The sequence below is a fragment of the Aquarana catesbeiana genome, linkage group LG03 (assembly GCF_042186555.1).
Source record: "Aquarana catesbeiana isolate 2022-GZ linkage group LG03, ASM4218655v1, whole genome shotgun sequence".
Classification (NCBI taxonomy): domain Eukaryota; kingdom Metazoa; phylum Chordata; class Amphibia; order Anura; family Ranidae; genus Aquarana; species Aquarana catesbeiana.
Window position 1 is genome coordinate 144,698,607 of NC_133326.1, and position 19,110 is coordinate 144,717,716.

Consider the following 19,110-nt stretch of genomic DNA (forward strand, 5'->3'; position numbering starts at 1 on the left):
ACGACGTCTATTACCCCCTGCAGGGCGCGCTCGGTGCTCAGCGAGTCTATGAGACTCGCCTGATCACAGATCAGAGTAAGGGGTCGGTCCCGACCCCTTACCACATGATCAGCTGTCAGCCAATGACAGCTGATCATGTGATGTAAACAGAGCCGGTAATCGGCTATTTTTTCTCCTCGCGCTGACAGCGTGAGGAGGAAAAAAAAAGCCGATCACCGGCGGCCGTGAGAGGGACATCAGTCTCAATCACGGCGATCACCTGCCCCCTGCCAGTGACACCTAGCAAAAGGGAGCAGTGCCGCCTACCAGTGCCCACCAACGTCACCCATCAGTGCCCACAGTGCCACCCATCAGCGCCCACAGTGCCACCCATCAGCGCCCACAGTGCCACCCATCAGCGCCCACATCAGTGCCACAACAGTGCTGCACATCAGTGCCACCTACCAGTGCCCATCAGTGCCGCCTATCAGTGCCGCCCATCAGTGCCCCCCATCAGTGGTACCTAACCGTGCCACCTATCCATGCCACCCATCTGTGCCACCCATCAGCGCCCATCAGTGGCCATCAGTACCGCCTTATCTGTCCCCATCAGTGCCGCCTTAACTGTGCCTATCAGTGCCGCCTTAACTGTGCCCATCAGTGCAGCCTATCAGTGCCCACCAGTGCCGCCTTATCAGCGCATATCAATGAAGGAGAAAAATTACCTGTTTGCAAAATTTTATAACAAACTATGAAACATGATTTTTTTTTTTTTTTTCAAAATTTTCCATCTTTTTTTGTTTAGCTAAAAATCCCAGCTGTGATCAAATACCACCAATAGAAAGCTCTATTTGTGGGAAAAAAATGATAAAAATTTCATTTGGGTACAGTGTTGTATGACCGCGCAATTGTCATTCAAAGTGCGACAGCGCTGAAAGCTGAAAATTGGTCTGGGCAGGAGGGGGGTTTAAGTGCCCAGTAAGCAAGTGGTTAAAGGGTAAATTTTATTTAGATTTTCACAGATAATATACATCCACATTTCTCCAATATAAGTACATAAATGTTATAAGCTTAACTTTCAAACTGCATATCATATATACATTGTATGTACGTTTATCATTCGTGTTTGTTACGTCTGATCAATAAAATGAAACCATCACAAATTTTTATATTTCAAGAGGTGTTTTTTCCCTAACAATCTCATATACATCCTAAGACATCTTTATCGGTGTCTAAGTTAGTCTCTAAAGTGTGTTTCCAGTCGTCTCTGACCTACCACCCTCTCCCTTCCCTTATTCTGTCATTCCATCTCCTGTGGTATACTTAAGCCATCCTGCCCATAGTTTATCAAATTTCTTGGAGCTGCCTCTGGCCTCATAAGTCAGTTTATACATCGGGAGTGCATTGTTAACGAGGTCTATCCAGTTTTGTAGAGATGGAAGGACCGGGTCCTTCCATCTGAGAGCCACTGCTTTCTTAGCATAACAGAAGAGTATTCTTAGTAGTATTTTCTGCGATGTGGATATTCTTTCCTTCTCCAGATAACCCAACAGGCATCTGGCCATGGAGTAAATATTGGGAAGAGCCAAGGCATCTTCTAAATAATTAAGTATTGCCTTCCAAAATCGAACTATCATAAGACACTGCCAGACCATATGAAAAAAGTAAAAGTCTCCTACTGTTCCCTTACATCTATAACATTCCGGCGATTCCAGCCTTCCCATTTTATGTAACCGCTGTGGCGTGTAATATATTCTGTGTAGGTAGTTAAATTGCAATAATTTGTCCCTGGCTGAAATCATCGATGGCAGCATTGTATCCAAGGCCTCAGTCCAAGACTTCTCCATGATGGACGGAGGAAAGTAAAAAATGTTGTTGTTTTTTTTTTCAAATGTATCAGTATTTTTTTTTTTATTTATAGAGCAACAAATTAAAAACGAAGTGGTGAACGAATACCACCAAAAGAAAGCTCTATTTGTGGGGAAAAAAATGACACAAACTTTATTTGGGAACAGAGTTGCATGACCGTGCAATTGTCAGTTAAAGTAATGCAGTGCTGAAGTAGGAACAGGGGTCAGTTTATATGGCCATAGTTATGTGTGTAGTAAGACTGATTTAGAATTTCAGCTAAGAATCATATTTCTTGTATTTTATGTTGAAGCTACTTGTGACTTCCCCATCAATTTGCTACATTCCTCTTTCTGTGCAAAAAGCTTGCTTGCTGACATCATTTAAGACAGATGAAGGAACCTGCAAGAACATACTGCAGAGAAACGAAAGTTTAGTAAAAAAAGCTAAAAATATATATTTTTGAAGAACTTGTCTGATTTTAGGATGCATACGTTGATTTTTAAAAGGTTAGAATGTCTGGTATAAAGAAGTGTACCGCCTGTTCGCTTGTGACGTAATATGCTAAAAATTATATCTACACTGTATTCACTGTATCTGGGACTCTTGGCATGTAGACGCTAGTCGGGTCAGGAGCTTCCATTCTTTTCTGGCCAGAAAGATGGAATAAAATCTCTCATACCAGAGTTCATTGATATTCTGCTACTTTATTTGGTGCATTTGGCCATGAGGGGGGAATATCGGTGTGACCTGTTGAGGCAGGTGGCACTGTTTTCCACCAGACCTACAAGGAGTGGTCCGAGAGGCCAGCCCTGCGGGCTATATCGTAGTCTCAAAAGGCGCCTTCTAGAACTGTTATCTAGGAGACTGCGCTGTGTCCCATTTGGTGGCCTGCTGTGGACGACCTTGGTAGCGTCAAAAGGACCTGGGAATCTGAGAAAAAGATAGCTGGAGCTCCAACGGGAACAGGTGAGAGTCTTTTTACTTCTGTTTTTGGATAACAGTCAGACAGCCAGCCAGCCTCTTGACGGATCGAGAGAAGGGAAGCCTGATCACCTTCCGAGAGAGACATCCGTTCAGATGATTGTGCATCTTTCGGTCGAATCCTCAGTCAGTCAGTAATTTTTGGGTGGGAGTGTCTGGTATGATTGATGTGTGTATGAGACATCACTTTGTGGTGAGGTGACCGTGGTCCTCTTCTAAGTGCGGCTCCTGGCCGGGAGACCGCGCCCAGGCCACTGACCGAGGGAAGCGTTGTCTATTGTCCCTACTTGTGTCGAGGATTCAGACCCCTTACTGAATTCTCATCATTTACCCTACCCTCTGTGTCTGTCTTGGTGTATGTTAGGTTATAAGTATGGGTGGGAAATATAGTGTTGAATCTCCCCTACAATCCATGATCTCCAACTTTAGGAAGGGATTTGCTAAGAACTGCAATTTAAAACTTAGCCCTGAGAAATTGATAACATTGTGTGAGAAAGATTGGCCCCGCTATGGAGCGCGGTGGCCCCCACAGGGAACCCTTGACTCAGAGACAATTGACTGATTATTTGAGACTATTATGTCAGACTCACAGAAACATGACCAAGACGCACCTTCCAGGAGGACTGTTCGTTCGGGTGATTGTGCATCCCTCGAATAAATCCTCAGCCAGTCAGGAGGACTGTTCGTTCGGATGATTGTGCATCCCTCAAATAAATCCTCAGCCAGTCAGGAGGAATATCCGTCCAGATGATTGTGCATCTCTCGGATAAATCCTCAGCCAGCCAGTCAGGAGGAATATCCGTCCAGATGATTGTGCATCTCTCGGATAAATCCTCAGCCAGTCAGTCAGGAGGAATGTTCGTCCAGATGATTGTGCATCTTTCGGACAAATCCTCAGTCAGTCAGCTAGGAGAAAACGTCCGTCTGGATGATTGTGCATCCTTTGGACAAATGGGAGATAAAGACCTGCAGTGGATAGAAGCCAAAAAAAAAGAAAAAAAAAAAAAAAAAGTGTAGAATTATAGTTATGACAAGAGTAGTACCACTGACAAAACAAACAAAACACATATATTCTCAACCCGAAGAGACAGATCAGCCTTCCCCGTATGTAGATGAACGGACCTCAGATAGAGACAGGTCAGAGCCATGTCCAAATGCCCCATCCAGTAAACAAGGGGACTCAAGTTGTTGTCCACCTACATCAGATTCAGCAAGTTTGTCAATGCCAAATCTCAGTAAATATACTCCGAACCGTAACACTCTGGGTATAGGCAGGACAGAAATAGGGAACTCAGTAGTAGTCAATGGGCTCCCCAATCAAGTGTCCACTTCCACTCCGAGAAATCCTGATGCAAACAGCCGGACCCTTGCCCCGTCTTTCAACATACCTCTGCAAATGCCCCTAAGAAAACAGGCGGTGGAGGAACATCGGACTCTAGTTTACACCCCTTTTTACCACAACAGATTTACTGAACTGGAAGATTCATAACCCTGACTACTCTGAGAAGCCCCAAGCCATCACAGATTTGCTCCGGTCAATAACTCAGACCCATAACCCCACTTGGTCGGAATGCCAGCAACTTTTATTGACCCTTTTTAATACTGAGGAGAGACACAGAATTAAGCAAGCAGTGCAGAAGTATAAAGGCAAAAGACCCTTCCTATTAGAAAGACTTTGTAGTTTTGGGGGGGGGGCATCAAGTCCAACATCAGTTCCTGTACATTCCGGATTCCCCTATTCCCTTGCTGGGCAGAGACTTACTTGCTAAACTCAGAGCATACATATACTTCCAATCTGACAGAGAGGCTATCCTAAAATTGCCCCATCCCTTTGAAGCCCGCATACTGCAAGACATCCCGGGTCTATGGGCAGAAGACAACCCACCAGGATTAGCCAGACACCTTTCCCCAATCCTTATTAAATTAAAATCAGGAGCCACTCCAGTCAGCCTGAAACAGTACCCAGTCCCTCTAAAAGCCCTATTAGGAATACAAAAGTACTTAAACAAATTCCTACACTATGGAATTCTAAAACCCTGTCAGTCTCCCTGGAATACACCTCTACTCCCAGTACAGAAACCCGAAACAGCTCACTGTCGTCCTGTTCAAGATCTCAGAGCGGTCAATCAGGCTGTAATGACCATGCACCCAGCGGTCACTAATGAACTGTTACAATTACTGTGGGAGGCAGGTTATAAAGTGTCCCAGAGAAGGGTGCAATTTTGACAAGAGACTGTAAAGTACCTGGGATTCAGAGTATCACAAGGACAGAGACAATTGGGAGAAGGCAGGAAAGAAGCTGTTTGTCAGATTCCCACCCCGACTACCAGACGGCAAGTACGTGAATTCCTGGGGGTGGCAGGATTCTGCTGAATCTGGATACCGGACTTTGCCACAAAAGCCAGACCCCTCTATGAATCCACAAAGGGGGGAGAAAAGGAACCCTTTCAATGGGGAGAACAACAAAACAGAGCATTCCAAGACATTAAGGTCTCCCTAATGCAGGCTCCTGCGCTAGGCTTGCCAGATAGCCAAAAAGTCTTCTATTTGTATGTCAGTAAAAAAACAAGGAATAGCAGTAGGAGTCCTGACACAATACTCTGGGTCTTGGCAGCGCCCTGTAGCATACCTTTCAAAACAACTGGACACTAGCTCAGGGATGGCCATCCTGCCTGCGAGCCATCGCAGCAACAGCCCTCCTTGTGGCCGAAGCTGACAAGTTGTCATTAGGTCAGGAGACTTATGTCCGAGTCCCACACCAAGTACAGGCATTAATGGATTACAAGGGGAATCACTGGTTTACTAACAGTCAAATGGTTAAATATCAAGCTATGCTGTGTTAAAATCCTCGTATCCACTTAGAGACTGTAAACACTTTAAACCCAGCCACTCTGCTCCCCACCTCACAAGAACCCCTAACTCATGACAGTCTCCAGGTAATGGATATGTAAGCCGACCAGACTTGAAAGATAGCCCCTTGGAAAATCCAAACGTTGCGTACTTTACTGACGGAAGCAGTTTTGTAAAAGATGTTTATCCCCAGATATAGGCTCAGACAATGGCCCTGCCTTTGTCCACAAGTGCCTCCAGGAATTAGCAACAGCACTTAAGTTTACTTGGAAACTACACACTGCATATAGGACCCAAAGCTCTGGAAAAGTTGAACGAATGAACTGTACGCTCAAGCACAACTGGCCAAGCTCTGTCAGGAAACCCAAATGAAATGGACCTTGATGTTGCCCATTGCTTTACTGAGAATTCGGAGTACCCCAACAAAGAGGACAAATCTGTCCCCTTTAAGGTACTGTATGGTAGGCCCCCACCCATCATTAGAGGGATAAGAGGAGACTTGCATCAGATAGGAGGGGTAGTTAACCGTGAACTGATACAGGGGCTTGGGGAGAGTAAGCAAGACATAGGGAAATGGGTTCAAGAGAAACTTCCTGTAAGCTTGTCGAACCCAGTACACCCCTTCAAACCAGGAGACACAGTGTGGGTAAAGGAGTGGAACTTAACCCCACTAGGGCCAAATTGGAGAGGTCCTTACACTGTTCTGCTATCTACCCCAACAGCCATTAAGGTAGCTGAGGTGACACCCTGGATACACCACTCCAGGGTAAAATGAGCTGCTGACCTCACAGACTCCTGGCACAGTACAGTAGATCCCCAAGATCCTTTGAGATTGAGATTGACCAGAGAAATCAGAAGGAAGAACTCCAGCCCTGTGTTCAACACACTCCTGGAAGCTGCTGGCTCAACGCACGGCAGAAGATAAAGGATATCTACCCTAGCTCTGCTCCAACCACAGCCTGGACGCTGGTTGGTCTACGCACAAGCTGAAGCCTGAGGATATTCATCGGTGTAATGTTTACTAAAATCTTTATAACGAGACTGTTGATAGTCATAGCAATGATACTGGCTGAGCTAAAAAGGGGGGAGGGTAATTCATGTGACCCTTGTATAAGGACCACCAGAGTAGGATCCATAGCTACCAAGATGTTACTGTGGCACTCTCATTATCAATGCAAGGGCACAGAGACTGGTACTTGCATACATAATGGGACTACCTATTCAATGTGCTCCGTTGAAAATCAGATAACCTGTTATAACCCTACTTATGCTCCCTATAAAACTTGGCTAACCATTCGGAGCTTTAGCTCCACCGGTAAGCTGGTAAACCATACCCTGATCACCAACTCAAGTATTGTAGAGACAAGTTTTAATTATTTTCTGATTCTCCCTATAGTGTATGGAGTGCTAATATTTTTACTCTTTTTGCATTCTTATTGTTACCATGGGCCAAGGGTCACTATTCCAGTGTTTTATAAGTTAATGAGAGACCCGGCTGGAGCCGACAATGGGGAATAATCTCAGTAGAAGAATGTTTTGTACCTGCTAGTGAGGTCATCATAGAAAAAAACAAAACAAAACTGTATGCTATTTAGTGATGCTTAATCTCGCTCATATTAATCGCTATGATTATGATCAAAGGGGGGAATGAAGTAGGAACAGGTGTCAGTTTATATGGCCATAGTTATGTGTGTAGTAAGACTGATTTAGAATTTCAGCTAAGAATCATATTTCTTGTATTTTATGTTGAAGCTACTTGTGACTTCCCCATCAATTTGCTACATTCCTCTTTCTGTGCAAAAAGCTTGCTTGCTGACATCATTTATGACAGATGAAGGAACCTGCAAGAGCATACTGCAGAGAAACAAAAGTTTAGTAAAAAAAGCTAAAAACATATATTTTTGCAGAACTTGTCTGATTTTAGGATGCATACGTTGATTTTTAAAAGGTTAGAATGTCTGGTATAAAGAAGTGTACCGCCTGTTCGCTTGTGACGTAATATGCTAAAAATTATATCTACACTGTATTCACTGTATCTGGGACTCTTGGCATGTATACGCTAGTCGGGTCAGGAGCTTCCATTCTTTTCTGGCCAGAAAGATGGAATAAAATCTCTCATACCAGAGTTCATTGTCCAGCAGTCATTACCGATATTCTGCTACTTTAGTGCCTTATCACAAAAAATGGCCTGGTCATGAAGGGGGGTAAATCTTCCGGAGGTCAAGTGGTTAAATGAGTGTTGGGAATGCACCTTAGCAGTTAAACTGTAGCTGTACAGGTAACAGTCACCCCTGAGTCATGAAATATGGCGAGGTATATGCAGATTGTCCAAAAATAAGATGGGAGGTGTAAAAGTTTGTGAATCTGACATTTCCAGTACTGCTTTTTATGCAATTGCCGTATTTTAAAATTAAAGTGGAGCTTCCCCAAAAGGGGATGTTCCGCTTTAAGGCCTCCGCCCCCACTCCTGTTTGTGAAATAGAGCTTTTTTTTTTGAGGAGTGGGGGGGGGGGGTACTCGATTTTGACAGGTACCCGTTGCCACTTCTGCTCGGCATTCGGAAGTGGAAGTTCTCTTTCCCCCCTCAATCCCGCAGTCTTCTGGGACACATGATAGGTCCTAGAAGACTGCGGGACCATTCACAGCTGTCACAGCCGGGTGCCTATAGTAAAGATGTTGGCTACGGGGAGAGAGGACACAGGATGAAAACACCTGGGCCGAGCACAGCGCTGGATCGTGGGACAGGTGAGTGACTGTTAAAAGTCAGCAGCTACAGTGCATCTGGAAAGTATTTACAGCACTTCACTTTTTCCACATTTTAAGTTACAGCCTTATTCCAAAATGGATTAAATTAATTATTTTCCTCAAAATTCTACAGTCCAGTTGGAAGATGAATATTCAACACAGTCTGAGGTCCAGAGCGCTCTGGAGCAGGTTTTAACCAAGGATGTCTCTGTACATTGCTGCATTCATCTTTCTCCTCGATCCCAACTAGTCTCCCAGTTCCTGCTGCTTAAAAACATCCCCACAGCATGATGCTGCCACCACCATGCTTCACTGTAATGGTGGTATTGGCCAGGTGATGAGCAGCGCCTGGTTTCCTCCAGACATGATACTTTCCATTCAGGCCAAAGAGTTCAATCTTTGTTTCATCAGACCAGAGAATTTTGTTTCTCATGGTCTGGTCCTTTAGGTGCCTTTTGGCAAACTCCAGACGAGCTGTCATGTGCCTTTTTACTGAGGAGTGGCTTCCGTCTGACCACTCTACCATACAGGCCTGTTTGGTGGAGTGTTGCAGAGATGGTTGTTCTTCTGAAAGGTTCTCTTCTCTCCACAGAGAAACACTGGAGCTCTGTCAGAGTGACTATCGGGTTCTTTGTCACCTCCCTGACTAAGGCACTTCTCCCCCGATCGCTCAGTTTGGCCAGGCGGTCCGCTCTAAGAAGAGTACTGATGATTCCAAACTTCTTCCATTTATGGATGATGGAGGCCACTTATTGGGAAATTCAATGCTGCAGAAATTTTTCTGTACCCTTCCCCAGATCTGTGCCTTGATACAATCCTGTGTGGAAGGTCTAAAGACAATTCCTTGGACTTCATGGCTTGGTTTGAGCTCTGACATGCACTGTTAACTGTGGGACCTTATATAGACAGCTGTGTGCCTTTCCAAATCATGTTCAATCAACTGAATTTACCACAGATGGACTCCAATCAAGTTGTAGAAACATCTCAAGGATGATCAGTGGAAACAGGATGCACCTGAGCTCAATTTTGAGTGTCATGGCAAAGGCTGTGAATACTTATGTACATGTGATTTTTTTTGTTTTTTATTTTTAATACATTTGCAAAGATTTCAAACTTCTTTCACATTGTCATTATGGGGTATTGTTTGTAGAATTTTGAAAATAATGAGTTTAATCCATATTGGAATAAGGCTGTAACATAACAAAATGTGGAGAAAGTAGAGCGCTGTGAATAATTTCGGGATGCCCTGTACACAGTGGCGGAAGTATAGGGATCGCTGAGGTCGCCATGGCAACTGGGCCCCCCTGTTTATCTTGGTAGGAGGAGCGGCTGAGATCGATCTCCCCATCGTCAGTCGAACTGTAATCGGCACTGTGCAGGGAGCTTGTCACACTGATCAGTGAAAGCAGTGTGTGGTGTGCTCTTTGTCTCCCCCTACAGTGCAGTACCCGGCAGGAAGAGGTGAGGTAAAGCACTGCCGTTTTTTAACAGGCTTTCTGTATGTGTGTGTTCTTATATGTGTGTTCATGTATGTGTATGTGTTTGCATGTGTTTATGTGTGTATATTTATGTGTTTGTTTATCTATGTGTGTGTTTAGATGCAGTGGTGGCCCATGCATTAAGGGCGCATGGGCGCCGCCCCCTCTCTCCAGCCACCCCTCTATTACCAATAGATAGATTCATGCATTGCATGAATCTATCTATGGCCACCACTGCCACCCCCTATTCAGGCGCCCAGCCCCTTTTTGGGCACAGGGAACCTGAATTACAGCGGCGGGGGGTGTTTTTGAAGCACCGGATTAGAGCCATAGGCTCTAATAGGCATCAAAAAAGGTGACCTTGCAGGCCACTCAGCTGTGTTAGAAAAGCGAATGACTATTCGCTTTCCTAACACTAAACTGCCTCTCCACCAATCAGGTGCTCGGGTCTGTTACCCGTCACCTGATTGGCTGAAACGACAGGCGCCGCTATTGGAAGCCTATCAGGAGGAGAGGACAGGAGATGTGGACAGCAGGAGACGCATGGAGGACCCCACTCGTCGCAGTCACCCGCTGCCCCACCAAGACAGGGTAAGTGCCGATGAGCGGTCGGGGGTCACACTGGGGGCATTCAAGGGCACACTGGCAGCATTTGATGGGCACATGGGCAGCGTTTGATGGGCACACGGGCAGCGTTTGATGGGCACATGGGCAGCGTTTGATGGGCACACTGGCTGCGTTTGATGGGCACAGTGGCAGCGTTTGGCACAGTGGCTGCGTTTGATGGAACACTGGCAGCATTTAATGGGCACACTGGCAGCATTTGGCACAGTGGCAGCATTTGATGGGCACACTGGCAGCGTTTGATGGGCACACTGGCAGCGTTTGGCACAGTGGCTGCAATTGATGGCACAGTGGCTGCGTTTGGCACACTGGCAGCATTTAAGTGGCACAGTGGCAGCGTTTGGGCACACTGGCAGCATTTGATGGGCACAGTGGCTGTGTTTGATGGGCACAGTGGCAGTGTTTGGCACAGTGGCTGCGTTTGATGGCACACTGGCAGCATTTAAGTGGCACAGTGGCTGCATTTGATGATTTTTTTTCAAAAAATGTTTGCGCCCCCAAAAAAATTTTGAGCACCAGCCGCCACTGTTTAGATATATGTATGCACATTTTATGTATGCACGTTTAATCCTGACACCCTATATGTGTACAATCAGGACTGATTTTTTATTTCTTGCTCGTTCAAAGTACCAGCAACAAAATGCTGTTCCTCTGAAAAGCGATCCATGCTCAGATCACTTTTCAGAGGCATTTGACAGCCTGTAAAGAGGCAATATGTTGCCTCCTGACCACCTGTTTTAACCCCTTAAAGTGATTGTAAAGGTTTTTTTTTTTTTTAAATAACAAACATGTCATACCTTCATTGTGCAGTTAGTTTTGCACAGAGTGGCCCCAAACACCGACTTCTGGGGTCCCTCGGCGGCTCTCGCGGCTCCTCTTATCAGACATCCCCCTAGGTAAAGTGCTGTCCAGGGGTCAGGGGGGCCCTTCATAATTTCTTGCATCGGGGCCCTGAAGGTTTTAGTTACGCCACTGCCTGTACAGTTTTTGTAGCTGCTGACTTTTCATTTTTATATAGGAGACTGGAGCTCCTCTTTAAGCAAATCTGTTACTAATAAAATACTTTCTGTCTCCTGTAGGTTGATGCCAGGAATATTGATGGCAGTACACCCCTATGCGATGCCTCTGCTGCAGGCAGTTTGGAATGTATAAAGTTGCTCTTGGAATATGGTGCTAAAGTGAATCCTCCACTTTTTACAGCATCGCCCCTTCACGAAGCATGTATGAGTGGTGAGTGTGCTGCAGCTGCTCCCTGTCTGCAACAAAAGTGATTCTTTGTCTTTTCTGCTACCCCTTAATAAAAACACTGTAGCCAAGCTCATAGGAGAGGTCGTTTTGTGGCAGTGTCTGATATCTGATGGGGTGCAGGTGATGAGGGTGTTTTCTTTCTTTAGACCAGGCTCCTGTAATTTAGTAGCTGTGGCAGGAAACACGCTCAGAAAAATGTCATACTGCTTATTCCAGATGCAGACAATGTGAAAGAGAAGTCATCTAGTAAAAGCCATGAACCAGCTTTGCATTTAAACACTAAGCTATATTAAAAATAGTTTTGCCTCAAATAAATGTGATAGACAGAGAAATTTTGCTTCGGTCATTGTTTAGTGTTTTAACTTGCAGATTGAGGGCTTGATACAGTCAAATGCATTTTTAAACACTGTACAAACCCATCTGCAAAAAATGAATGTATTGCAATCAGCCAACTTTACACCATTACACCATTGCAGCGCTTTCATATGCGTTCAAAAAAATGCAGCATGCTGAACTTTTTTTTTTTAAATATGAATGTATCTGAACGCACATAAATGCAAAGAATGGGCCTTAAAGTGGTTGTAAATTCAGACATGAAATATGAACAAAGCATATCCCTCTATAGTGTGTACTTGTAAGTGTCATTTCTGTCGCCGCTTCGTTCCTCTGATATCAGAAAACATAGAAATCGCCCTGGGGCTTTGAGTGAGGTAAGAGAGGTTAGCCAATATTCATAACAAGAGTAAAAGAATCTCAATTTATTGCAAAATTATCATGCATATATAAGCAACAGCAATACATATAAATTTGCCAAGCCAATAGGTGTCCGCCCCCAACGTCATGTATGCGCAGTGACCACCGACCATCCGAGATGTACAAATATACATATTTACATATATTTTGTAGTAGTCATTCAATGTGGACAAGTTGAGACCATAGGGACATACACTACCACCCATGCCATGTTGGTCCCCCGAATGTCCCCCTGTTGTGGCCTTTGTTTGCTCCGCCTCCTCAGCTCCCGTGCTGGATGTTTGTTGCTACCGCTGTCTGGATACTCAGCGACTGGCGATTTGGCTCAGCCCATTGGTGAGTATGAGGTCTTTTTTGTAGACCTCTCTGACCATTCACCCCATATGCCACCACTGTTAACATATACTTATTGATCTTATTACCTATATTGCAGATACTCTAATTATGCATCCACCCCTGAAGAAGTGAGCGTGGTCTTGCGAAACGCGTAGGGTATCATTGATGCTTGTATCTTGCTTTTTTGACATTTCTGTACAACTGTATGTGGATTGTTATTCTTTTACTGTGTATGTACATCTATCGGCTTGGCAAATTTATATTTATTGCTGTTGCTTATATAATGCATGATATTTTGCAATAAATTGTAATTCTTTTACTCTTGTTATGAATATTGGCTAACTTCTCTTACCTCACTCAAAGTCCCAGTGCGATTTTCTATGTTTTCATGTATTGTATCATGGATGGAGGTGTTATAGGGGTGACATGAGACCTTATTATTATTTTTCTTCCTCTGATATCAGCATGAATCACTTCTGACAAGTTTTTCTGACACCAAGATTAAAAATGTGACAGGGGAGGGATCTCCAGCTGACTGACAGCCTCAACTCTGTTCCTGTGTGCTGTGTGAAGGGGGTGTGTCTCTTCCCTCCAATCAGCTCTCAGAGCTCTCCTCACTGAGATCTGCTGAGAGTGTACCTTCAGATCTCTGCCTCCTGCTTTCTCTACTCTCAGACAAACGTTGAAATTTAGCACTTTGAACGGATGTAGAGAAGAGAAGACTGCAGGTAAGCAGGTACAACTTGTATAGGAGGATTTGTTTCATCGCTGTGTATCACCTTAGCCTAGGTTCACACTGTAGCGATGCGGGAATCAGCACGATTACAGCATCGGTTCCCGCATCGCATCTTTCCCACAGGCAGTTTACACTGCCCTCTGCGAACTGCTGTGGGCGTCAATACAATGTTAATGACACCCCCAGATCGGTTCGCAGATCGCAGTGCAAAATGTGAACTCACACAGGAATCAGATCGCATAGGTGAGAACCCCCATGTGATTCGATTTCAGTGTGGGGGGAAAAAAATGTCCCTGCACTATTTTCCTGCAAACCCAATGCGAGTTCAGCCATACAACTGTATGGTTGAACTCGCATTACACAGATATCGCATGTGATCGGCACCGCTGTGTGGGTGCGAATCACATGCGATGTCTGTGTTCGCACAAGTGTAAACCCAGGCTTAGGCTAGTCACTTCACTGAGTATATGTGGGGTTTATAACCACTTCAAGGCTCCATTCACACCTATGCAGTTTGTTTTTGAGTGTCTCTGCAGTGCTTTTTGCTGTGTCCTCCGTATCTTTTTTACAGCGATTTGCATTTTGTGTTATTTTTTGTTTGTTTTTTTGTTTTTTTTGGGAAAATTTGTTGTTAGGCAGATTTAAAAATGCTAATCGCGGCAAAATCACTGTAAAAATGCGGTCAAAACACACTACATGCTTTTCTCCAAGCGTCTTCCAGGACAGCCCATGAGACCTTGGGCTCCTCCTACCAGGACAGGAAACACGTCACCCCCACCAGATAAAAGGGCGGTCCTCCAGGCCCATGTCAGTTATTTGTGTTTCCTCCGGACGGGGGGTAACATGTTCATGGAACCTGCTCCCATAGGCCTTATAAGCAGGGGCTTTGTATGGCTATTTTCTGGGGCATATCACTTATGTCTTCCTCTGCCAGAAGCAGCACACCGCTGGGGAGGTTGGCTGTGCTGCTGTTCCCTGTCCTCAGTGCCTGGAGAGGGCCAGGACCGGTGTGAGGTCATGCCCCTAGCGCAGTGCATTACACTATAGCTCAGCTGAGCTTCGGTTGTCCTTCCCTGCCAACAGCGTGGCTGATCTGAGAAGGGAATGGAGGAAGCAGCAGCGCTCGAGGGGGCGGAGCTATTGCGCTCCAAGCTGGCCCACAGGAAGTGCCTGGAGAGGGTTACTTCTGGGGCATATGACCTCATCATCGGGCGTCGGAGATGAGGTTCCAGTCTTCATAAACGGCGCGAACAGAGAACGCTGGCGGCTGGTGTTTCTTGGTATTAAGCAGCCAGGCTGTGGATAACCAAGAGGGGCAGAATGGATCCTCCTGCACTACCTGCACAGGCAGCGGATGCAGTTCCCAACACCAGCACCTCACAGGTAAGCCTGGGGTGTTCTGTCACCACCTTGCTATCCCTGTGAGTGTTCCCTCCCCCTCCCCCCTCTGTAGTAGTGGGTGTAAGGGGACACATTTCCTCCCTCCTGCACGTGGTGTTATGGAGTGATTGGGTGGCTTTAATTACATTGTGGGTCATTTATTTTTGTCTTGCAGACCAAGACTCAGGACAAGGCCCAAGCGCAGCCACTTAAAAGGAAATGTGCGGTTTGCGCAAACAAATTGAGCTCCTCATGGAGCAAAGCAGTTTGTCGCTCCTGTATAGAAGGCCTAGTAAAGGATGACCCGGTTGCCTCTTGCCAGAAGATGCTTACTTCTGTTAGAGATGAGCTTGCGTCCACCTTCAGTTTCTTTAGAACGCTTATTGACAAGCTCCAGACTCCAGCAGAGAGTCCGTCTTCACTGAAGGCGTCAGTAAGCACTCCGCAGCAGGCAGAGAGTGAGGACTCTGAGGCTGGGTCAGATCTACCCGTTCTTCTCTGGAAGAATCAGGGTCAGATACAGAGCCCAGAGATAGAGAATCCACTCGAGGCTCAAGATTTAAGTTATCTGTTGAGGATGTAGATGACTTATTAAAGGCTATCTATACTACCCTTGAATTAAAAGAGGAAGAGGTTCAGTTATCCAAACATGATCTTATGTATAAAGGATTGCATAAGAGAAAATCGAGAATTTTTCCAGTTCATAGTTCTTTGGTTGATACTATTAAACTGGAATGGGATAATCCTGAGAGAAAACCATTCTTCTCTAGTAACCTAAAAAGGAGGTTTTCTTTTGATGAGGACACTGCGCAGCCATGGAATAAGAATCCCAGGTTAGACGCACCTCTTTCAAAGGTTTCAAAAAACTCGGACCTGGCGTTCGATGATATGGGTACGCTTAAGGATCCGATGGACAAGAGGGGGGATATCCTTCTCCACAGAGCCTGGAACTCAGCAGTTGGAAACCTGAAACCAGCTCTGGCTTCCACTTGTGTGGCCAGAAATCTGGAGGTTTGGTTGACTCAGATTCAGTCACATCTGTCAGCAGATACCTCCAGAGAGCAAATTTTAAAGTCTTTTCCTCTCCTATTTCAGGCAGTGGGTTTTTTGGCAGATTCTTCCGCTGAGTCGGTAAGAATGTCAGCCAGGACTTCGGCTCTAGTGAACTCGGCCAGGAGAAGCCTTTGGCTTAAGACCTGGTCAGGGGACTCGGCCTCCAAGTTGCGCCTTTGTGGCCTTCCTTTAACTGGCGATCATTTATTTGGCCCGGGTCTACAGGAGGCACTGGAATGCACGGCTGATAAGAAAAAGGCGTTTCCAGAGAAAAAGAGAGTTCAGACAGCCAGAAAATTTTTTCGTGGCCAAAGCAGGCAACAGAGTCCTAGAGAAAAGGACAGCAGGCCGAAAAAGCATTGGACTGGGCACAAAGGCAGAGGTAAAGGGGGAGTGCTGTTTAACCCTCCTCAACAGCCCGCCAAGCCGCAGTGACTTGTGTTCCCCGGTGGGAGGGAGATTGAGGGCCTTCATCCCACAGTGGGCAGCAGTCACTCTGAGCCCCTTCGTCCTGGACCTAGTGACCAACGGGTACAGGCTGGAGTTTGTTCACCAACCACCAGAACGTTTGTTGGTCACATTTCCTCCACAAGATCGGGAGAAAGCGAGGGCTCTGGGTCTCCAGATCGGAGACTTATTAGATCAAAAAGTACTGATTCCTGTTCCTCGATCGGAGCAGGGCAAGGGATTCTATTCCCATGTATTTGTGGTCAGAAAGCCGGCAGGAAAGTTTCGACTTATCCTGAATCTCTGGACCTTAAACAAGTCCATCAGATACAAGCATTAACATATGCAATATACAATCAAAAACCTACTATACCCAAACTGCTTTATGGCCACGTTGGACTTAAGGGATGCTTATCTTCACATCCCTATCCATCCAGCCTTCCAAAAGTTTTTGAGATTGGCAGTGAAGACGGGTATGGGGACCCGACATTTTCAATTTCAGGCCCTCCCCTTCGGTCTTTCCTCAGCCCCACGCATCTTTACGAAGGTGTTGGGGGAAGCGTTGGCTCCACTAGGATTAAAAGCAATAACGGTTATCCCTTACTTAGACGACCTCCTGATAGTGGCAAAATCATACCAAAGGCTGTTGGAGGATCTCCAGGCTGTACAGGACTTCTTACAGTCCCTAGGCTGGCTAATAAACAAAGAAAAATCATCCTTGATTCCGGCCCAGAAAGTAACTTATCTGGGTTACGATTTTTGCTCAGTGAACCAAAGAGTTTTCCTTCCTCAGGAGAAGATTACCAAAGTGTTCCAGACTATGTCAGCATTGCAGACCAACCAGTCGGTCTCTCTGAGACAGGTGTCGAGGGCAGTGGGTCTTATGACCTCATGTTTTCCCGCAGTACCATGGGCGAGACTCCGTCAGCGTCCGTTACAAAGGTTTCTTTTAAGAAACTGGGACGGGGACGTAAGGTCCCTGGAGTCAAGGATCTGGCTTCCCGACAGGATAAAAAGAAGCCTGTGGTGGTGGAGAGCTGGTCAGCACCTAGCAGGAGGTCTCCCATGGTCCTTTCCCATTTCCCGAAGGATTACCACGGATGCGAGTTCCTGGGGATGGGGGGCCCACCTCAGCAATGCTGTAGCACAAGGAGAGTGGTCCCCAGAGGAGGCAAGGGCCTCATCCAATCAAAGAGAGCTGCTTGCAGTCCAGAGAGCCCTCCAGTCTTTTCAGATGGAGATCAGGGGTCACAACCTCCAAATTCTGTCAGACAATATAGTGACAGTCACGTATATCAACAAGCAGGAAGGCACGAGAAGCCGGAGGCTTCAGTCCATTGCCCAGGAGATCCTTTCATGGGCAGAGGGGAATCTAGCCTCTATTTCTGCTGTACACCTGAAGGGGACAAACAATTGCCTGGCAGATTATCTCAGCCGTCACAGGATAGACCGAGACAACTGGTCATCCCGAAGTCTTTGCAGACCTCACCAAGAGATGGGGTTATCCCGTAGCGGATTTATTCGCAAACCGAAACAACCGCAAGACGGAGATATTCTTTTCCATGAACCCGGCAGACCAAGCCTTGGGGATCGATGCTCTGGCAAACCCGTGGCCTCCAGGCCTATGTTATGCCTTTCCGCCAATCAGACTGATTCCAGAAGTCCTCCGGAAGTTTCGGCTGGAAGAGACAGATCTGATTCTAATTGCCCCGTTTTGGCCCAAGAGGCCATGGTTTTCCCTGATACAGTCTCTGTTTTCAGAGCCTCCGTGGAGTCTTCCGAAAAGGGAAGACCTATTATTGCAGGGTCCAGTATCACACCCTCAGGTGGTTTCCTTAAAATTGACGGCCTGGTATCTGAAGAAAAGATACTGAGCGCCCAAGGGTTCTCTGACAAAGTAGTCAGGACTCTCGTTAATTGCAGGAAGCCGGTTACTAGAGCCATATATTCCAAAGTTTGGAAAAGGTTTAACTCATGGCTTTCTGAAAATGATAGATTAACTCATGATATTCCGTCTATTTTGGAATTTTTCCAAGAGGGTGTCGACAAAGGTCTTTCTGTCAGTACCTTAAAAGTACAGGTGGCAGCTATTAGTGTGTTCCTCCAGTTTTCTCTCCTGGAAAATCCCACTATAGCCAGATTTTTCAAATCTATCTCTAGGGCCAGACCAGTAGTAGTGAGAAGTTGTCCAACGTGGGATCTGTCCCTAGTACTTCAAACTCTGGTAGAATTTCCGTTTGAACCTCTGGAAAGTATGTCAGTTAAGTTACTTACATTAAAAACTGTGTTCCTTATAGCTGTTAGCTCAGCTCGTAGGGTAAGTGAGTTGCAGGCCCTATCAGTAAGGGAGCCCTTCCTCACGATTTTTGAGGATCGAGTTGTGTTACGAACCGATCCAGGTTTTTTGCCCAAGGTGGCAAGTACATTCCACCGATCTCAGAACATTGTATTGCCAACCTTTTGTAGTTCGCCACAGGGCGACTTAGAAAGAAAATTTAGTTTTCTAGATGTAAGAAGGATTCTCTTGGTCTATCTTGAGGTCACGAAGACCTTTAGGAAAACTGATGCCTTGTTTGTCCTCTTTTCTGGAGTTCACAAGGGGAATAGTGCATCTAAAGCCACATTGGCTAGATGGATAAAGCAAGCCAT

At 45.8% G+C, this 19,110-nt stretch overlaps 1 protein-coding gene across 1 annotated transcript in view; it reads left to right on the plus strand.

Annotated features, from left to right (window-relative positions):
* Positions 1–19,110, plus strand: part of LOC141131756 (ankyrin repeat and SOCS box protein 13-like) — a 47,879-nt gene that overhangs the window by 9,361 nt on the left and 19,408 nt on the right. Inside the window, exon 3 of the mRNA XM_073619404.1 lies at positions 11,588–11,738. Within this exon, the coding sequence (XP_073475505.1) occupies positions 11,588–11,738 (151 nt within the window). The remainder of the gene's footprint in view (positions 1–11,587; positions 11,739–19,110) is intronic.